Source organism: Staurois parvus, unplaced genomic scaffold (genome assembly GCF_062004578.1).
Source record: "Staurois parvus isolate SC_StPar_1 unplaced genomic scaffold, SC_StPar_1.0 ptg000449l, whole genome shotgun sequence".
NCBI lineage: Eukaryota > Metazoa > Chordata > Amphibia > Anura > Ranidae > Staurois > Staurois parvus.
In genome coordinates, this window is record NW_028318245.1 from 3,551,240 (window position 1) to 3,567,518 (window position 16,279).

At 44.2% G+C, this 16,279-nt stretch overlaps 1 protein-coding gene and 1 long non-coding RNA gene across 2 annotated transcripts; both read right to left on the bottom strand.

Moving 5' to 3' along the window:
• Positions 1-193: 193 nt before the first annotated feature.
• LOC149453352 (uncharacterized) lies at positions 194-16,187 on the bottom strand. Its single transcript, XM_089688630.1, is given in 8 exon segments — positions 194-926; positions 928-1,963; positions 7,804-7,876; positions 10,154-11,481; positions 15,221-15,362; positions 15,476-15,573; positions 15,690-15,813; positions 15,900-16,187. Coding segments are annotated over 7 exon segments (3,480 nt in total). The 5' UTR covers positions 15,775-15,813; positions 15,900-16,187; the 3' UTR covers positions 194-208.
• Positions 1,836-4,138, bottom strand: LOC149453353 (uncharacterized). The gene is made up of 6 exons (XR_016314698.1): positions 3,624-4,138; positions 3,323-3,493; positions 3,113-3,236; positions 2,894-2,996; positions 2,658-2,801; positions 1,836-1,963 (listed from the first exon to the last, which is right to left on the bottom strand). It is a non-coding gene; the product is annotated as an uncharacterized LOC149453353 (long non-coding RNA).
• Positions 16,188-16,279: the final 92 nt, after the last annotated feature.

Here is a 16,279-nt window from a genome sequence, read left to right on the forward strand (position 1 = left end):
CTTCTTTATGCACATTAATACAAATTTTTAGCTGGCGTGCCCAAACTTTCGATCCCCACTGTATATATTTATTTATTATGATGTAAAAAATAAATATAATATGATGTAAAAAAAAAATATATATATATACATATATAATATATGATGTACAAAAAAAAAATAATATGATGTAAAAAAATATATATATTTATATATATATATATTTATATTATGATGTAAAAAAAATAAATAAAAAAAGACATTCATAAATAACGACATATTGGCAGGAACAATGAAAAAACCTCATTTTAATTTTGCCGCAACACCCACTATACAAGTCTGAACTTGAAACCGGTTGTCAACCCATGTGAATTTTCTGGTGAGCGATAAATGGTTTTCTATAACTGAAACATTTCCCGCACTCCGAACACAAATAAGGACGCTCGCCCGTGTGAATCTTCTGGTGTGTGATGAGCGCATTTTTCCGAGTGAAAGCTTTCCCGCACCCTGAACAGGAATAAGGACGCTCGCCTGTATGAATTCTCTGGTGTAAAACAAGTTCTCCTTTCTGAATGAAACACTTCCCGCACTCCGAACATGAAAAAGGGCGCTCACCCCTGTGGATCTTCTGGTGAGTAGCAAGTGCACTTTTCCAACTGAAACACTTCCCGCACGCTGAGCAGCGATAAGGACGCTCACCTGTGTGAGCGCTCTGGTGTGCGTTAAGTGCGCGTTTCTGAGTGAAGCTTTTCCCGCACTCGGAACATGAATAAGGACGCTCACCTGTGTGAATTCTGTGGTGTTTAAGAAGGTCTCCTTTCTGAATGAAACGTTTCCCACACTCTGAGCACGAATAGGGACGCTCACCTGTGTGAATTCTTTGGTGTTTAAGAAGTCCTTGATTCCTAGTGAAACATTTCCCGCAAAGTGTACATGAATGAGGATATTCCCGTGTGACTTCTTTGGTGTTTAACAAGCCCTCCTTTCTCAATAAAACATTTCCCGCACTCTAAACAAGAATATGGACACTCACCCGTATGAGGCATTTGATGTTTAACAAGGCGTTCTTTCTGAGTGAAACATTTGCCACACTCTGAACATGAATAGGGACGCTCTCCTGTGTGATTTTTCTGGTGTTTAAGAAGGTTTCCTTTTTGAATGAAACATTTCCCACACTCTGAACATGAATAAGGACGTTCGCCCGTGTGAATTCTCTGGTGTGTTAGAAGGTTTCCTTTCTGAATGAAACACTTCCCGCACTCTGAACATGAATAAGGCCGTTCACCTGTGTGACTTCTTTGGTGTATGTGTAGCTTTCCTTTCTCAGTAAAACACTTGACGCACTCTGAACATGAATAAGGACGCTCACCTGTGTGAATCCTCTGGTGTATTATAAGGTCTCCCTTTTGACTGAAACATTTCCCGCACTCTGAACATGAATACGGATGTTCACCTGTGTGACTCCTCTCGTGAATGTGAAGTTTTTCTTTCTGAATGAAACATTTTCCGCATTCTAAACATGAATAGAGATGCTCGCCTGTATGGATTCTCTGGTGTCTAACAAGACCGCCTTTCTCGGCGAAACATTTCCCGCACTCTGAACATAAGAAAAGGCGCTCGCTTTTGTGACCTTTTATGTGTCTAAGAAGTGCCCTTTCTTCTGTGAAAGATTTCCCACACACTGAACATGACAATGGACTCTCTCCCGTGTGGATTAAAGGAGTTTCATGGAGATTAGATGGATCTCTAGACGTCTCTTTACTGGATGGTGGATGAAGGTCCGAAGTACCAGCATGGGATTTATCAGATGATTCCTCAGCAAGAGAAAGATTTATGGGTCTCTCTAAATTGTAAGGTCTGTTCTGTATTCTTTGAGTAACGGGATTCACTCCCGGAGAATATTGCGTGATGTTCTTATCTTCGGCCTTCAAATCTTGGGATAAAATAAGAGGTCCCTCAGAGGTATGTGAGACAGAGAGTCCAGCTGTAGGAAATCGATTGTATAAATAAATGTTAGAAATGTTCTTCATCCCTCATATTCAGGAGTAAAATACGTTGTTCCAGCAATCATGAATACAAACCAGATAAAGGACACAAAGAACCCAAATTACACTGGGCAACAGTGGACCTTCCATATGGTGTCCAGTATCGCCTCATTTGTTGGGAACATGACGTTATATGGAGGAATGGAGATGGACCTTTCATATGGTGTCCAGTATCTCCTCCTCATTTGTTGGGAACATGATGTTATATTGAGGAATGGAAATGGACCTTTCATATGGTGTCCAGTATCTCCTCCTCATTTGTTGGGGACGTGACGTTATATTGAGGGATGGAGATGGACCTTTCATATGGTGTCCAGTATCTCCTCCTCATTTGTCGGGAACATGACGTTATATTGAGGGATGGAGATGGACCTTTCATATGGTGTCCAGTATCTCCTCCTCATTTGTTGGGAACATGACGTTATAGTGAGGAATGGAGATGGACCTTTCATATGGTGTCCAGTATCTCCTCCTCATTTGTTGGGAACATGACATTATATTGAGGAATAGAGATGGACCTTTCATATGGTGTCCAGTATCTCCTCCTCATTTGTTGGGGACATGACGTTATATTGAGGGATGGAGATGGACCTTTCATATGGTGTCCAGTATCTCCTCCTCAGTACCATCTACCTGAACATTGTGAAGGATGCTGAGATCTGGTATCAAATCCCGGGAATAAAAAAGTCTACACTTCTCCACAAACTGCTGATTTTCCCCCAAAAACATCTTTTCTTCTATTTTTTTCTCAACTTTGATGTCTTACTGTTCTTCACCCTAAACACCAAAAGTGACAGAATACATTTACAAAAAGGAGCAAGAGATTATATAAAAAGATTGCCATTTCATAATTTAGAATGATTTTTCACCTTCCCTCTTCACTTCCACCTACCTGATGATCTTCCTGTGTGGAATCCCGGGAATACAGAGGACGGGGACATCTCTCTGGTGGGTTCCCATGACTGGATCCATCTGTAGGAAACACACACACTGACTGAATCCATTGTTTCTATGTGTTTATCAGATGATGGGGGATCTAGGTGGACCCTCCGTACTGCTCTCTCCTTTACAATAAAGTCTCCTCTTACCCGGTGATGTGAGGGGCGGCTGATTGTCCATCATGACGTCCTTGTAGAGGTCCTTGTGTCCTTCTAAATACTCCCACTCCTCCATGGAGAAATAGACAGTGACATCCTGACACCTTATAGGAACCTGACACACACAATGATACAGTCACCATCCAGACACATCCCTTGTCTGTTACTGGAGAATGTCCCAGAATTCCCGGCACCGCTCACCTCTCCTGTCAGCAGATCAGTGATCTTCTGGGTGACTTCTAGAATCTTCTTGGCACTGGTTCTCTCTGTTGTCAGGCAGTGAGGTGGAGGCCCTGTGATGGGTGATGTCCTGTGAAGACGGCTGCTGGGTGGTAAAGGCTCACCAGATATTTTTTTCACTACTTTATAATCCTGTGTATAGGGAGGAAGTAACAATTATCACCACAGACTTCCCAGAATCCTCCTCACCTCTCCGGTCAGGTCTGTGTTTTATTAATAGACATGAGAGTGATGTCATGTGACCTCCCAGAATCCTCCTTACCTCTCCGGTCAGGTCTGTGTTTTATTAATAGAGATGAGAGTGACATCATGTGACCTCCCAGAATCCTCCTCACCACTCTGGTCAGGTCTGTTTCCTAATTACAAGACCTTATCAGCCTCATAAATCCCACCGTAGGACAACCAGAGATTCCCTTGTAAAGGTTTTACTTTAGACTTCGACTGCCTGCTATACAGTTGACATCTCTATGTTTAGGATGTATCCGGTCTATAAACAATAATGGACATCACGGTGACGATGGAGGAAGAGGACGGGCATGACGATGGAGGAAGAGGACGGACATGACGGGAGGTTACTGGGTGTAAACAGAAAATAATGTCTTATTAACTCCTCTGCTGCCAGTTCTGGCACCGTCTTCTCTCTACTTCCTCCCGACTCACCTCTCACCAGGAACTTCCTATTTATACCTGACATCACTTCCTGCTTCTACCTTACATCACTTCCTGTTTGTTCATTTTGAACTGAGATCACCACCTTAAGAAATATAAATATTGCAGTCTACATTTATGTATCAACATTTTGCCTCCCCCCCGCTTCACCATCCATTCCTCTGGTATGTTTAGCAGTGCACACCTGCTTTTAGTCCCAGGTTCTATTCCCTATGGGGTGCACGGTCACAGGGTACATAGTAGTGTCTCAGTCTCACCGCTCAATAACCAGCCAGAAGCTACTTTTTATGGGTTTATTGGTTGAGGAACTGGGATGGGGATTAGGGTGAGCCTTGGGATACTCCAGAACTTCTTCCGGGTAGGCCTCTATTACAAGAAGCAGTGGACATTCAACTCCAGGAGGATCCCTCACTGGAAACGGTAATCTCTGGAACAGACTTTAGTATTGGCCAGACCCTGTATGGTGAGCCTCCCAGCCAGATCCTGTGCTGACCCTACTCCAGACTGTCCTTCAAAACTTAGGAATCGGTCCTCCCTTAGCTGGGACCACGTTGAACCACCTGTAGTTCCACTGCATGGTCCAGGATGGCAGTCGCTCCAAGCTGGATCTCACTCTACTACCCAAAGAACACCACTGTTCTGGACGGACATCACAGAGGTTATGGAGGAAGAAGACGGATGTCACAGTGTCTATGGAGGAAGAGGACGGACACCATGGTGACTATGGAGAAAGAGGACGGATGTCACGGTGACTATGGAGGAAGAGGATGGACATCATGGTGACTATGGAGGAAGAGGACGGATGTCACAGTGACTATGGAGAAAGAGGACGGATGTCACGGTGACTATGGAGGAATAGGACGGACATCATGGTGACTATGGAGGAAGAAGACGGACGTCACAGAGACTATGGAGGCAGAGGACAGACATCATAGGTTTATTGATTGAGGAACTCGGATGGGGCATAGGGTGAGCCTTAGGATGCTCCAGAACTTCTTCCCAGTAGGCCTGTATTAGAAGAAGCAGTGGACATTCAACTCCAGGAGGATCCCTCACTGGAAACAGCAATCTCTGGAACAGACTTTAGTATCGGCCAGACCCTATATGGTGAGCCTCCCCGCTAGATCCTGTGCTGACCCTACTCCAGACTGTCCTTCAAAACTTAGGAATCGGTCTTCCCTTAGCTTGGACCATGTTGAACCACCTGTAGCTCCACTGCTTGGCCCAGGATGGCAGTCCCTCCAAGCTAGATCTCACTCTACTACGCAAAGGACCCCACTGTTCCAACGGATATCAGAGGCTATGGAGGAAGAAGACTGATGTCACGGTGACTATGGAGGAAGAGGACAGACATCACAGAGACTATGGAGGAAGAGGACAGACATCACAGTGACTATGGAGGAAGAGGACAGACACCACAGTGACTATGGAGGAAGAGGACGGACACCATGGTGACTATGGAAGAAGAGGACGGACATCAAAGCGCCTATGGAGGAAGAGGACTGACAACACAGTGACTATTGAGGAAGAGGATGGACATCATGTGACTATGGAGGAAGAGGACGGACGTCATGGTGACTATGGAGGAAGAGGACGGACGTCACGGTGACTATGGAGGAAGAGGACGAACATCACAGGTTTATTGGTTGAGGAACTGGGATAGGGACTAGGGTGAGTCTTGGGATACTCCAGAACTTCTTCCGGGTAGGCCTCTATTTGAAGAAGCGGTGGACATTCAACTCCAGGAAGATCCCTCACTGGAAACAGCAATCTCTGGAACAGACTTTAGTATCAGCCAGACCCTGTATGGTGAGCCTCCCGGCCAGATCCTGTGCTGACCCTACTCCAGACTGTCCTTCAAAACTTAGGAATCAGTCCTCCCTTAGCTGGGACCACATTGAACCACCTGTAGCTCCACTGCTTGGTCCAGGATGGCAGCCCCTCCAAGCTGGATCTCACTCTACTACCGAAAGGACCCATCTGTTCTGGACCACTGACTTTTTATGGTCACCTCAGCCCCCTGCTGGCCACTCTCCTAGCCAGGGTTTGACTGAGGAAGCATAAATATTCATGATGCCTATCTGATTACTAAAACAACCCAGAGAGCTCTGGAAGGCAACTAAGCTTGCAGCCTGTGAAACCCCGAACACCCAAAAGAAGTCAACTTGCTGCTCTGGCTACAGATCTCTTTACAGTGCGAACAAAGTGAAAACTATTGTCAGTCAACTTCAACTACACCATGCTATTGGAAAATAATTATTCATTTTGAAATATAGATTTGTATGTATTGTATGTATTTAAAACGTTTATTGCTATTTATTTATTTTGATTTTGTATTCTGAAAGTGTTTTTTATGTCATGTGACCAGTAAAGCAACAATGGATGTATGATCCTCTGCTGATATACAGAGTTTTAAAAACTCCTCCCTCAGATCTTTGCCCCCCACCATCCACACTACATTCTCTGATAGCTCTCCTCCACCATCCACACTACATTCTCTGACAGCTCTCCTCCACCATCCACACTACATTCTCTGACAGCTCTCCTCCACCATCCACACTACATTCTCTGACAGCTCTCCTCCTCCCACCATCCACACTACATTCTCTGACAGCTCTCCTCCCCCCATCCACACTACATTCTCTGACAGCTCTCCTCCCCCATCCACACTACATTCTCTGACAGCTCTCCTCCATCATCCACACTACATTCTCCGACAGCTCTCCTCCCACCATCCACACTACATTCTCTGACAGCTCTTCTCCCCCACCATCCACACTACATTCTCTGACAGCTCTCCTCCACCATCCACACTACATTCTCTGACAGCTCTCCTCCGCCATCCACACTATATTCTCTGACAGCTCTCCCCCCACCATCCACACTACATTCTCCGACAGCTCTCCCACCACCATCCACACTACATTCTCTGACAGTTCTCCTCCCCCTCCATCCACACTACATTCTCTGACAGCTCTCCTCCATCCACACTACATTCTCTGACAGCTCTCCTCCCTCCACCATCCACACTACATTCTCTGACAGCTCTCCTCCCTCCACCATCCACACTACATTCTCTGACAGCTCTCAAAATCTACTTTATAAGTAAAATAATTTATTTTATTTTTTGTTTTTATAGTAAAACTTGCTATCTAAAAATCAATGTCATATAAGAAGTCACAAACCATACTGGTTGAATAGTGTACATAATATCACAAAGTAGTTGCTGAAGGGAAATGTATGTCTTTTAGGTCTGTCACTTTGTTTTCCCCCACTCAATTTTATATTTTGTACTAACATGTTAATTGTTTTGTATTATACCCAGAATGAGTTAATGAAAATATTCTTCTTCTAGCTTAGCCTTGGTAGAGGAGATAGTATCCAATTATTTCTTTGTATTAACAGCACCTGTTTCTGTTATGATATAATTAAAAGTCAAATACTTCTGTCCCATGGGAAAATAATTGTTGGATACTTGTAACTGATTTCAAGGCCTGAGAAAGTCATGTTCACAGCCTTGACAAGTATCTAGCGAGATTCTATTGTATGTAGTAGATAAGTGTTTTAAAACAATGTAGAAACTTTATTCCTGGGAAAGTGAAACCCCGCTTCTCATCACTTTTCAGAATTGACGTCAATGTTGTCTTTTTGTATTCAGCCAATCAATTACTGACAACTCAGCTTTTTGATACTCTGTGCCCCCACCTTTCTTTTTTCTGTTATATTAATTTTCTTCCCGCTAATAAACTTGAGAGATTGATTTTACCTATCACTGAGTGTATGTCTGTTGTCTTTCTCTTCTGAGATGAAGTCAATCTCCCCGACGCGTCCGTACCTGAAACAGGACTAAAAAGACAGATAGCCAGGGGCTATGGACAACCTTTCAGTTGCTCCCATCAAAACCCAGACGGACTCTAGACCAGGCGCTAGGGGTCCTAAAAGGGCCACGTTTTTCTCCTTCAGACTTAAGAGGGGTTAAAAGCCCCCCCTTTCCCCATAGCCACACAAGGGCATGAGAGGGAGGGCTTTCCATGCTAGGCGTACTCAAATGGGACCCCACTCGTGAAGGCAGCGCACCCGTCAGAAAAGCCAAGGAGACATCTCTTTACAAAAGTGAAACAAGAAGAAAGTCTTTACAACAAATACAGAATCACCATTACCACACATCGCCTACACCGTAAAATCCCTATATATATATATATATTGTGACAGGAGTGACTTTGGGTGGGGGCCCATGGAACACAGCCCCCTTTGGAGGGGTGGGGAGACCCCTGTGTCAGCTCCCCATTATGTGTAAGTCACCCTGTGCCTGTTAGGGGTACAGGGTAAAATGTTCTAATATTGGGGTGGGGGGGTTGTTCATTGTTCTCTGCATGTACTGCATCCCATTGTTCTATTGTGTGTCTTGCTTGGGATGGGATGTAATGTTTCTGGCAGCCCCTCCCCCCGACGGGTCGGCCTGCTGATGTGTTTCCTGTTTCTGGTTTATTTCCCCGCCCTGTGTATATATCTTGTGTTTGTGTTAAAATAAAGCAGTCTATTTCCTGTTTTAATACAAGCCTGGTGCTGTTTCATCTTGTATGCTCAGCGGTGGTGTCCGTGGATCTGTGTTTGGACAGGGAAGCAGGAGTCTAACGGAAATACCCTAGTGCAGTTGGGGTCCGGTTCCGTTACATATATAAACACGGATACATTTTATTCATATCTTACAGATAGATCACGTATGTGTTGGCACATCATTTTTTTTACAGACAACAGAGTCAAGCAAATACTTTTTCATATATTTGAACTCATCACATCTAGAGACTATTATAGATCCCTGACGTTCCAGCCTATAAGCATGGCGCCGTAACATCACGTTGTGTGGTGACGTCATCTCGCATAGCATGTCACTTCTGAGTCACCACCGACACGGGCATTGCAGTGCCCATTTCTACCCAACCAATGACGGAAGAAGGGCAAAAAGCTGAAATGGGCATACCCATGTCCAATCCTTTTACAGTGTGAGACCTGGCGTTTCAGGCTATGATCGTGAGCGTGGTGCAGTAACACTGGAGATGCCCGTTGGAGATCATTTTAATGTCTTTTTTAGAATTAAACCCTTCCATTAAAGCGCTTATAATTAGCTGTTTCACTGTGATCCCTGGCATTCCAGCCTATGATTTTGAGCGTGGTGACGTCATCCCGCATAGCAGGCAGTGTCACTTCTGGGTCACCACCGGCACAGACAATGCTCTGTCTATTCCCACCCAAATAATGAAGGCAGAAGGGCAAAAATCTGCAAAGGCCGCACCCGTGTGCAATCCTCCTACACTGTTATCCCTGTCGATCCGGCCTATGATTGTGAGCGTGGCGCAGTAACATCACGTTGTGTGGTGACATCATCCCGCACAGCAGACAATGTCACTTCTGGGTCACCACCGACATGGGCAATGCAGTGCCCATTCCCACCCAATTAAGGAAGAAGGGCAAAAAGCTGCAAAGGCCGCACCCGTGTCCAATCCCCCTACACTGTGATACCTGGCATTTTGGCCTATGATCGTGGTGCAGTAACATTAGAGATGCCCATTGGAGATACTTTTAGACTGTTTTTCCAGAATTACATCCTTGCAAAAAGCATTTATAATTAGCTGTTTTACTGTTATCCCTGGCGCTCCTGCCTAGGATTGTGTGCGTGGCGCCGTAACATCACGTTGTGTGGTGACGTCATCCCACATAGCAGGCAATATAACTTCTGGGTCACCACCTGCACAGACAATGCACTGCCCATTCCCACCCAACCAATGGAGGAAGAAGGACAAAAAGCTGCAAAGGCCGTATCCGGGTCCAATCCTCCTACGCATTGATCCCTGGGGATCCGGCTTAGGATTTGGAGCGTGGTGCCGTAACATCATATTATGTGGTGACGTCATCACGCAATGTCACTCCAGGGTCACCACCGACATGAACAATGCACTGCCCATTCCCACCCAACCAATGGAGGAAGAAGGGCAAAAAGCTGAAAAGGTCGTATCCGTGTCCAATCCTCCTACCACCCATCATACTGGGCCTGGGGAGCGGACCTCCCAAAATGCAACCACAGATTAGCCCTGCCCCCGCCTTTTCCCTGTAAACATTTCAAGCAATCTGATCATATTGAGGACGCTGTGCAGTGTGTGTTCTCTGATGTACGACTAGGTTTTCTTTCACAGCGAAACATTTCCCGCACTCTGTACATGAATAGGGACGCTCACCCGTGTGAATCCTCTGGTGTCTAACAAGACTTGGTTTTTGAGTGAAAGACTTCCCGCACTCTGAACATGAATAAGGACACTCGCCCGTGTGACTTCTCTGATGCCTAACAAGGTCTCCTTTCAGAGTGAAGGATTTCCCGCACTCTAAACATGAATAAGGACGCTCACCCGTGTGTGTTCTCCGGTGTGTTACATAGCCTATTTTATGAGTGAAAGTTTTCCCGCACTCTGAACATGAATAGGGATGTTCACCCGTGTGAATTCTCTGGTGTTCAACAAGGCTTCTTTTCTCTGTGAAAGAATTTCCGCACTCCGAACATGAAAAAGGACGCTCACCCGTGTGAATTCTTCGGTGGGTCACAAGGTTTCCTTTCTGAGAGAAAGATTTCCCGCACTCTGAACATAAATAAGGATGCTCACCTCTGTGTTTTCTCTGGTGTGTAAGTAGGTCTCCTTTATGAGTGAAAGATTTCCCGCACTGTGAAGATGAAAAAGAATGCTCTCCCGTGTGAATTCTATGGTGTGTAGTAAGCTCTTCTTTTTTAAGGAAACATTTCCCGCACTCTGTACATGAATAAGGACACTCATCTGTGTGAATTCTCTGATGTTTAAGAAGGACTACATTCTGAGTGAAGGATTTCCCACACTCTGAACATGAGTAGGGACGATCACCTGTGTGAATTCTCTGATGTATATGAAGGTCACGTTTTTGAGTGAAAGATTTCTTGCACTCTGAACATGGATAGGGACGCTCGCCTGTGTGTGTTCTGTAGTGTTGCACAAGATTTCCCTTCAGAGTGAAGTATTTCCCGCACTCTGAACAAGAATAGGGACGCTCACCTGTGTGAATTTTCTGGTGTCTAGTAATTGCTCCCTTTTGAGTGAAACATTTCCCGCACTCTGAACATGAGAACAGATTGTCCCCTCGGTGAGCTCCTTCATGGGGTGAGGAAGATTCCTTGGGATTAGATGGATCTGTTGATCTATCTGCAGTGTGAGATCCTAAATGGACATTTGCAGTCCTAGTATGTGATTGGTCAGAAGATTCCCCCTGATCAGTGGGATCCATTGATGTCTCCAGACAGGAAGGTCTGTGATGGATATTGGGTGTATTTGGATTCACTCCTGGAGAATCCTGTGTGATGGCATTATCTTCTGACTTCCAATTAGCAGATAATAGAAGATGTCTCTCCGAGGAATTCCTGACATCAGCGCCATCTGATGGAGAGAAATGGAAGAAATGTCAGAATTCACAAATAACTGGAGATTTAGCTCCTCCCCCCAGTCAGTGGAATAAGTGGAAATGTCAATCTCACAGCTGGGCTCCTGTTCTCCCTCCAAAATCGATCAGAAAAGTGTTCACACCGAGTCCATATATGATCTGCAGATTGTTTCATATTCAATAGCTACAACTAAGTCTTCATTAGCCAAAATACGTGAATGGATGTTCTACATGGGACCGCCTGGATTGTAACACAATAGAGAATTTTTAGATCATATATGGACTCCAAGGTGAACACCTCTCTAAAAATGCCAGTAATAAAAGAGTAAAGTATATTGGTCTAGCAGTCAAGAGTTTCACAGACCTCAAGCATGGAAGTGGGTACAAATGAAACATCCAAATATGAAAATAAACCAATTAAAAAGATACAACATGGTGTCCAGTATCTCCTCCTCATTTGTTCGGAACATGACGTTATATTGAGGAATGGAGATGGACCTTTTGTATGGTGTCCAGTATCTCCTCCTCATTTGTTGGGAACGTGACGTTATATTGAGGAATGGAGATGGACCTTTCATATGGTGTCCAGTATCTCCTCCTCATTTGTTGGGGACATGACGTTATATTGAGGAATGGAGATGGACCTTCCATATGGTGTCCAGTATCTCCTCCTCATTTGTTGAGAACGTGACGTTATATTGAGGAATGGAGATGGACCTATCATATGGTGTCCAGTATCTCCTCCTCATTTGTTGGGAACATGACGTTATATGGAGGAATGGAGATGGACCTTCCATATGGTGTCCAGTATCTCCTCCTCATTTGTTGGGAACATGACGTTATATTGAGGAATGGAGATGGACCTTTCATATGGTGTCCAGTATCTCCTCCTCATTTGTTGGGAACATGACGTTATATTGAGGAATGGAGATGGACCTTTCATATGGTGTCCAGTATCTCCTCCTCATTTGTTGGGAATATGACGTTATATTGAGGAATGGAGATGGACCTTTCGTATGGTGTCCAGTATCTCCTCCTCATTTGTTGGGAACATGACGTCATAGTGAGGAATGGAGATAGACCTTTCATATGGTGTCCAGTATCTACTCCTCATTTGTTGGGAACATGATGTTATATTGAGGAATGGAGACGGACCTTTCATATGGTGTCCAGTATCTCCTCATTTGTTGGAAACATGACGTCATATTGAGGAATGGAGATGGACTTTCCATATGGTGTCCAGTATCTCCTCCTCATTCATTGGGAACATGACGTCATATTGAGGAATGGAGATGGACCTTTCATATGGTGTCCAGTATCTCCTCCTCATTTGTTGGGAACATGACGTTATATTGAGGAATGGAGATGGACCTTTCATATGGTGTCCAGTATCTCCTCCTCATTTGTTGGGAACATGACGTTATATTGAGGAATGGAGATGGACCTTTCGTATGGTGTCCAGTATCTCCTCCTCATTTGTTGGGAACATGACGTCATAGTGAGGAATGGAGATAGACCTTTCATATGGTGTCCAGTATCTCCTCCTCATTTGTTGGGAACATGATGTTATATTGAGTAATGGAGACGGACCTTTCATATGGTGTCCAGTATCTCCTCCTCATTTGTTGGGAACGTGACGTTATATTGAGGAATGGAGACGGACCTTTTTTCTATGGTGTCCAGTATCTCCTCCTCAGTTGTTGGGAACATGACGGTATATTGAGGAATGGAGATGGAATTTTCATATGGTGTCCAGTATCTCCTCCTCATTTGTTGGGAACATGACGTCATAGTGAGGAATGGAGATAGACCTTTCATATGGTGTCCAGTATCTACTCCTCATTTGTTGGGAACATGATGTTATATTGAGGAATGGAGACGGACCTTTCATATGGTGTCCAGTATCTCCTCATTTGTTGGAAACATGACGTCATATTGAGGAATGGAGATGGACTTTCCATATGGTGTCCAGTATCTCCTCCTCATTCATTGGGAACATGACGTCATATTGAGGAATGGAGATGGACCTTTCATATGGTGTCCAGTATCTCCTCCTCATTTGTTGGGAACATGACGTTATATTGAGGAATGGAGATGGACCTTTCATATGGTGTCCAGTATCTCCTCCTCATTTGTTGGGAACATGACGTTATATTGAGGAATGGAGATGGACCTTTCATATGGTGTCCAGTATCTCCTCCTCAATTGTTGGGAACATGACGGTATATTGAGGAATGGAGATGGAGCTTTCATATGGTGTCCAGTATCTCCTCATTTGTTGGGTACATGACGTTATATTGAGGAATGGAGACGGACCTTTCATATGGTGTCCAGTATCTCCTCCTTATTTGTTGGGAACATGACGTCATTTTGAGAAATGGAGATGGACCTTTCATATGGTGTCCAGTATCTCCTCCTCATTTGTTGGGAACATGATGTTATATTAAGGAATGGAGACGGACCTTTCATATGGTGTCCAATATCTCGTCCTCATTTGTTGGGAACATGACGTCATATTGAGGAATGGAGGTGGACTTTCCATATGGTGTCCAGTATCTCCTCCTCATTTGTTGGGAACATGACGTCATATTGAGGAATGGAGATGGACCTTTCACATGGTGTCCAGGATCTCCTCCTCATTTGTTGGGAACATGACGTCATATTGACGAATGGAGATGGACCTTTCACATGGTGTCCAGGATCTCCTCCTCATTTGTTGGGAACATGACGTTATATTGAGGAATGGAGATAGACCTTTCATATGGTGTCCAGTATCTCCTCCTCATTTGTTGGAAACATGACGTTATATTGAGGAGTGGAAATGGACCTTTCATATGCTGTCCAGTATCTCTTCCTCATTTGTGGGGAACATGACATTATATTGAGGAATGGAGATGTACCTTTCATATGGTGTACAGTATCTCCTCCTCATTTGTTGGGAACATGACGTTATATTGAGGAATGAAGATGGACCTTTCATATGGTGTCCAGTATCTCCTCCTCATTTGTTGGGAACATGACATTATACTGAGGAATGGAGATGGACCTTTCATATGGTGTCCAGTATCTCCTCCTCATTTGTTGGGAACATGACGTTATATTGAGGAATGGAGATGGACCTTCCATAAGGTGTCCAGTATCTCCTCCTTATTGGTTGGGAACATGACGTCATATTGAGGAATGGAGATGTACCTTTCATATGGTGTACAGTATCTCCTGCTCATTTGTTGGGAACATGACGTCATATTGAGGAATGAAGATGGACCTTTCATATGGTGTCCAGTATCTCCTCCACATTTGTTGGGAACATGATCTTATATTGAGGAATGGAGATGGACCTTCCATATGGTGTACAGTATCTCCTTCTCATTTGTTGGGAACATGACGTTATATTGAGGAATGGAGATGGACCTTCCATATGGTGTATAGTATCTCCTCATTTGTTGGGAACATGACGTTTTATTGAGGAATGAAGATGTATCTTTCATATGGTGCCAAATTTTCTAGATAGAAGAGGTCTTAAGTATGGCTCCTATACTCACTTAACGGTAACACATAATATTCAGTGTATGTAATGCTACAGACAACTGTTGAACAGAGCGTATTACAGTAGATAGCAAGTAAACAATACCCCAAGCTCAACTGCAAGTTCGGTTTCTAGTGGCTGAGGACTTCATATTCACAGAAGTAAACTGAAAATGTGAACGGTATCTGCATTTAGTGTTTATTACTCACTCAGATCTATGTGTAGAAAAGATTCCTCCTCTTTACTTTTTATAATCATCTCCCCCTCCTCCATAGACTGCTGATCTCCACTCACCAACTTCTCTTCTTCTTCCTTTTTAATCTCAAATTTGGTGTCTTTTAGTTTTTTATCCTAACCCCCAAAAATGATAGAATACAATTATAAAATGCAACAAGAGATTACATAGAAGAATGTGGTTTCATAGCTTGGAATTATCAGAAGTTTAGTTGCTCAGTCCCATCTACCTGATGATGGTGAGGGATGGTGTGATCTTCCTGTGTGGAATCCCGGGAATACAGAGGACGGGGACATCTCTCTGGTGGGTTCCCATGACTGGATCCATCTGTAGGAAACACACACACTGACTGAATCCATTGTTTCTATGTGTTTATCAGATGATGGGGGATCTAGGTGGACCCTCCGTACTGCTCTCTCCTTTACAATAAAGTCTCCTCTTACCCGGTGATGTGAGGGGCGGCTGATTGTCCATCATGACGTCCTTGTAGAGATCCTTGTGTCCTTCTAAATACTCCCACTCCTCCATGGAGAAATAGACAGTGACATCCCGACACCTTATAGGAACCTGACACATACAATGATACAGTCACCATCCAGACACATCCCTTGTCTGTTACTGGAGAATGTCCCAGAATTCCCGGCACCGCTCACCTCTCCTGTCAGCAGATCAATGATTTTCTGGATGACTTCTAGAATCTTCTTGGCACTGTTGTCAGACAGTGAGGTGGAGGCCCTGTGATGGGTGATGTCTCCTGGAGACAACTGCCGGGTGGTAATGGATCACCAGATCTTAACCTCTGCAAGCAATGCAATATTCACTCATACATTATGTATCCGGTCTATAAACCAGAGGCTCTGGATGGACGGTTGGATAAATGGTTCTATATTTAGGACGTATCCGGTCTATAAACCAGAGGCTCTGGATGGACGGTTGGATAAATGGTTCTATATTTAGGACGTATCCGGTCTATAAACCAGAGGCTCTGGATGGACGGTTGGATAAATGGTTCTATATTTAGGACGTATCCGGT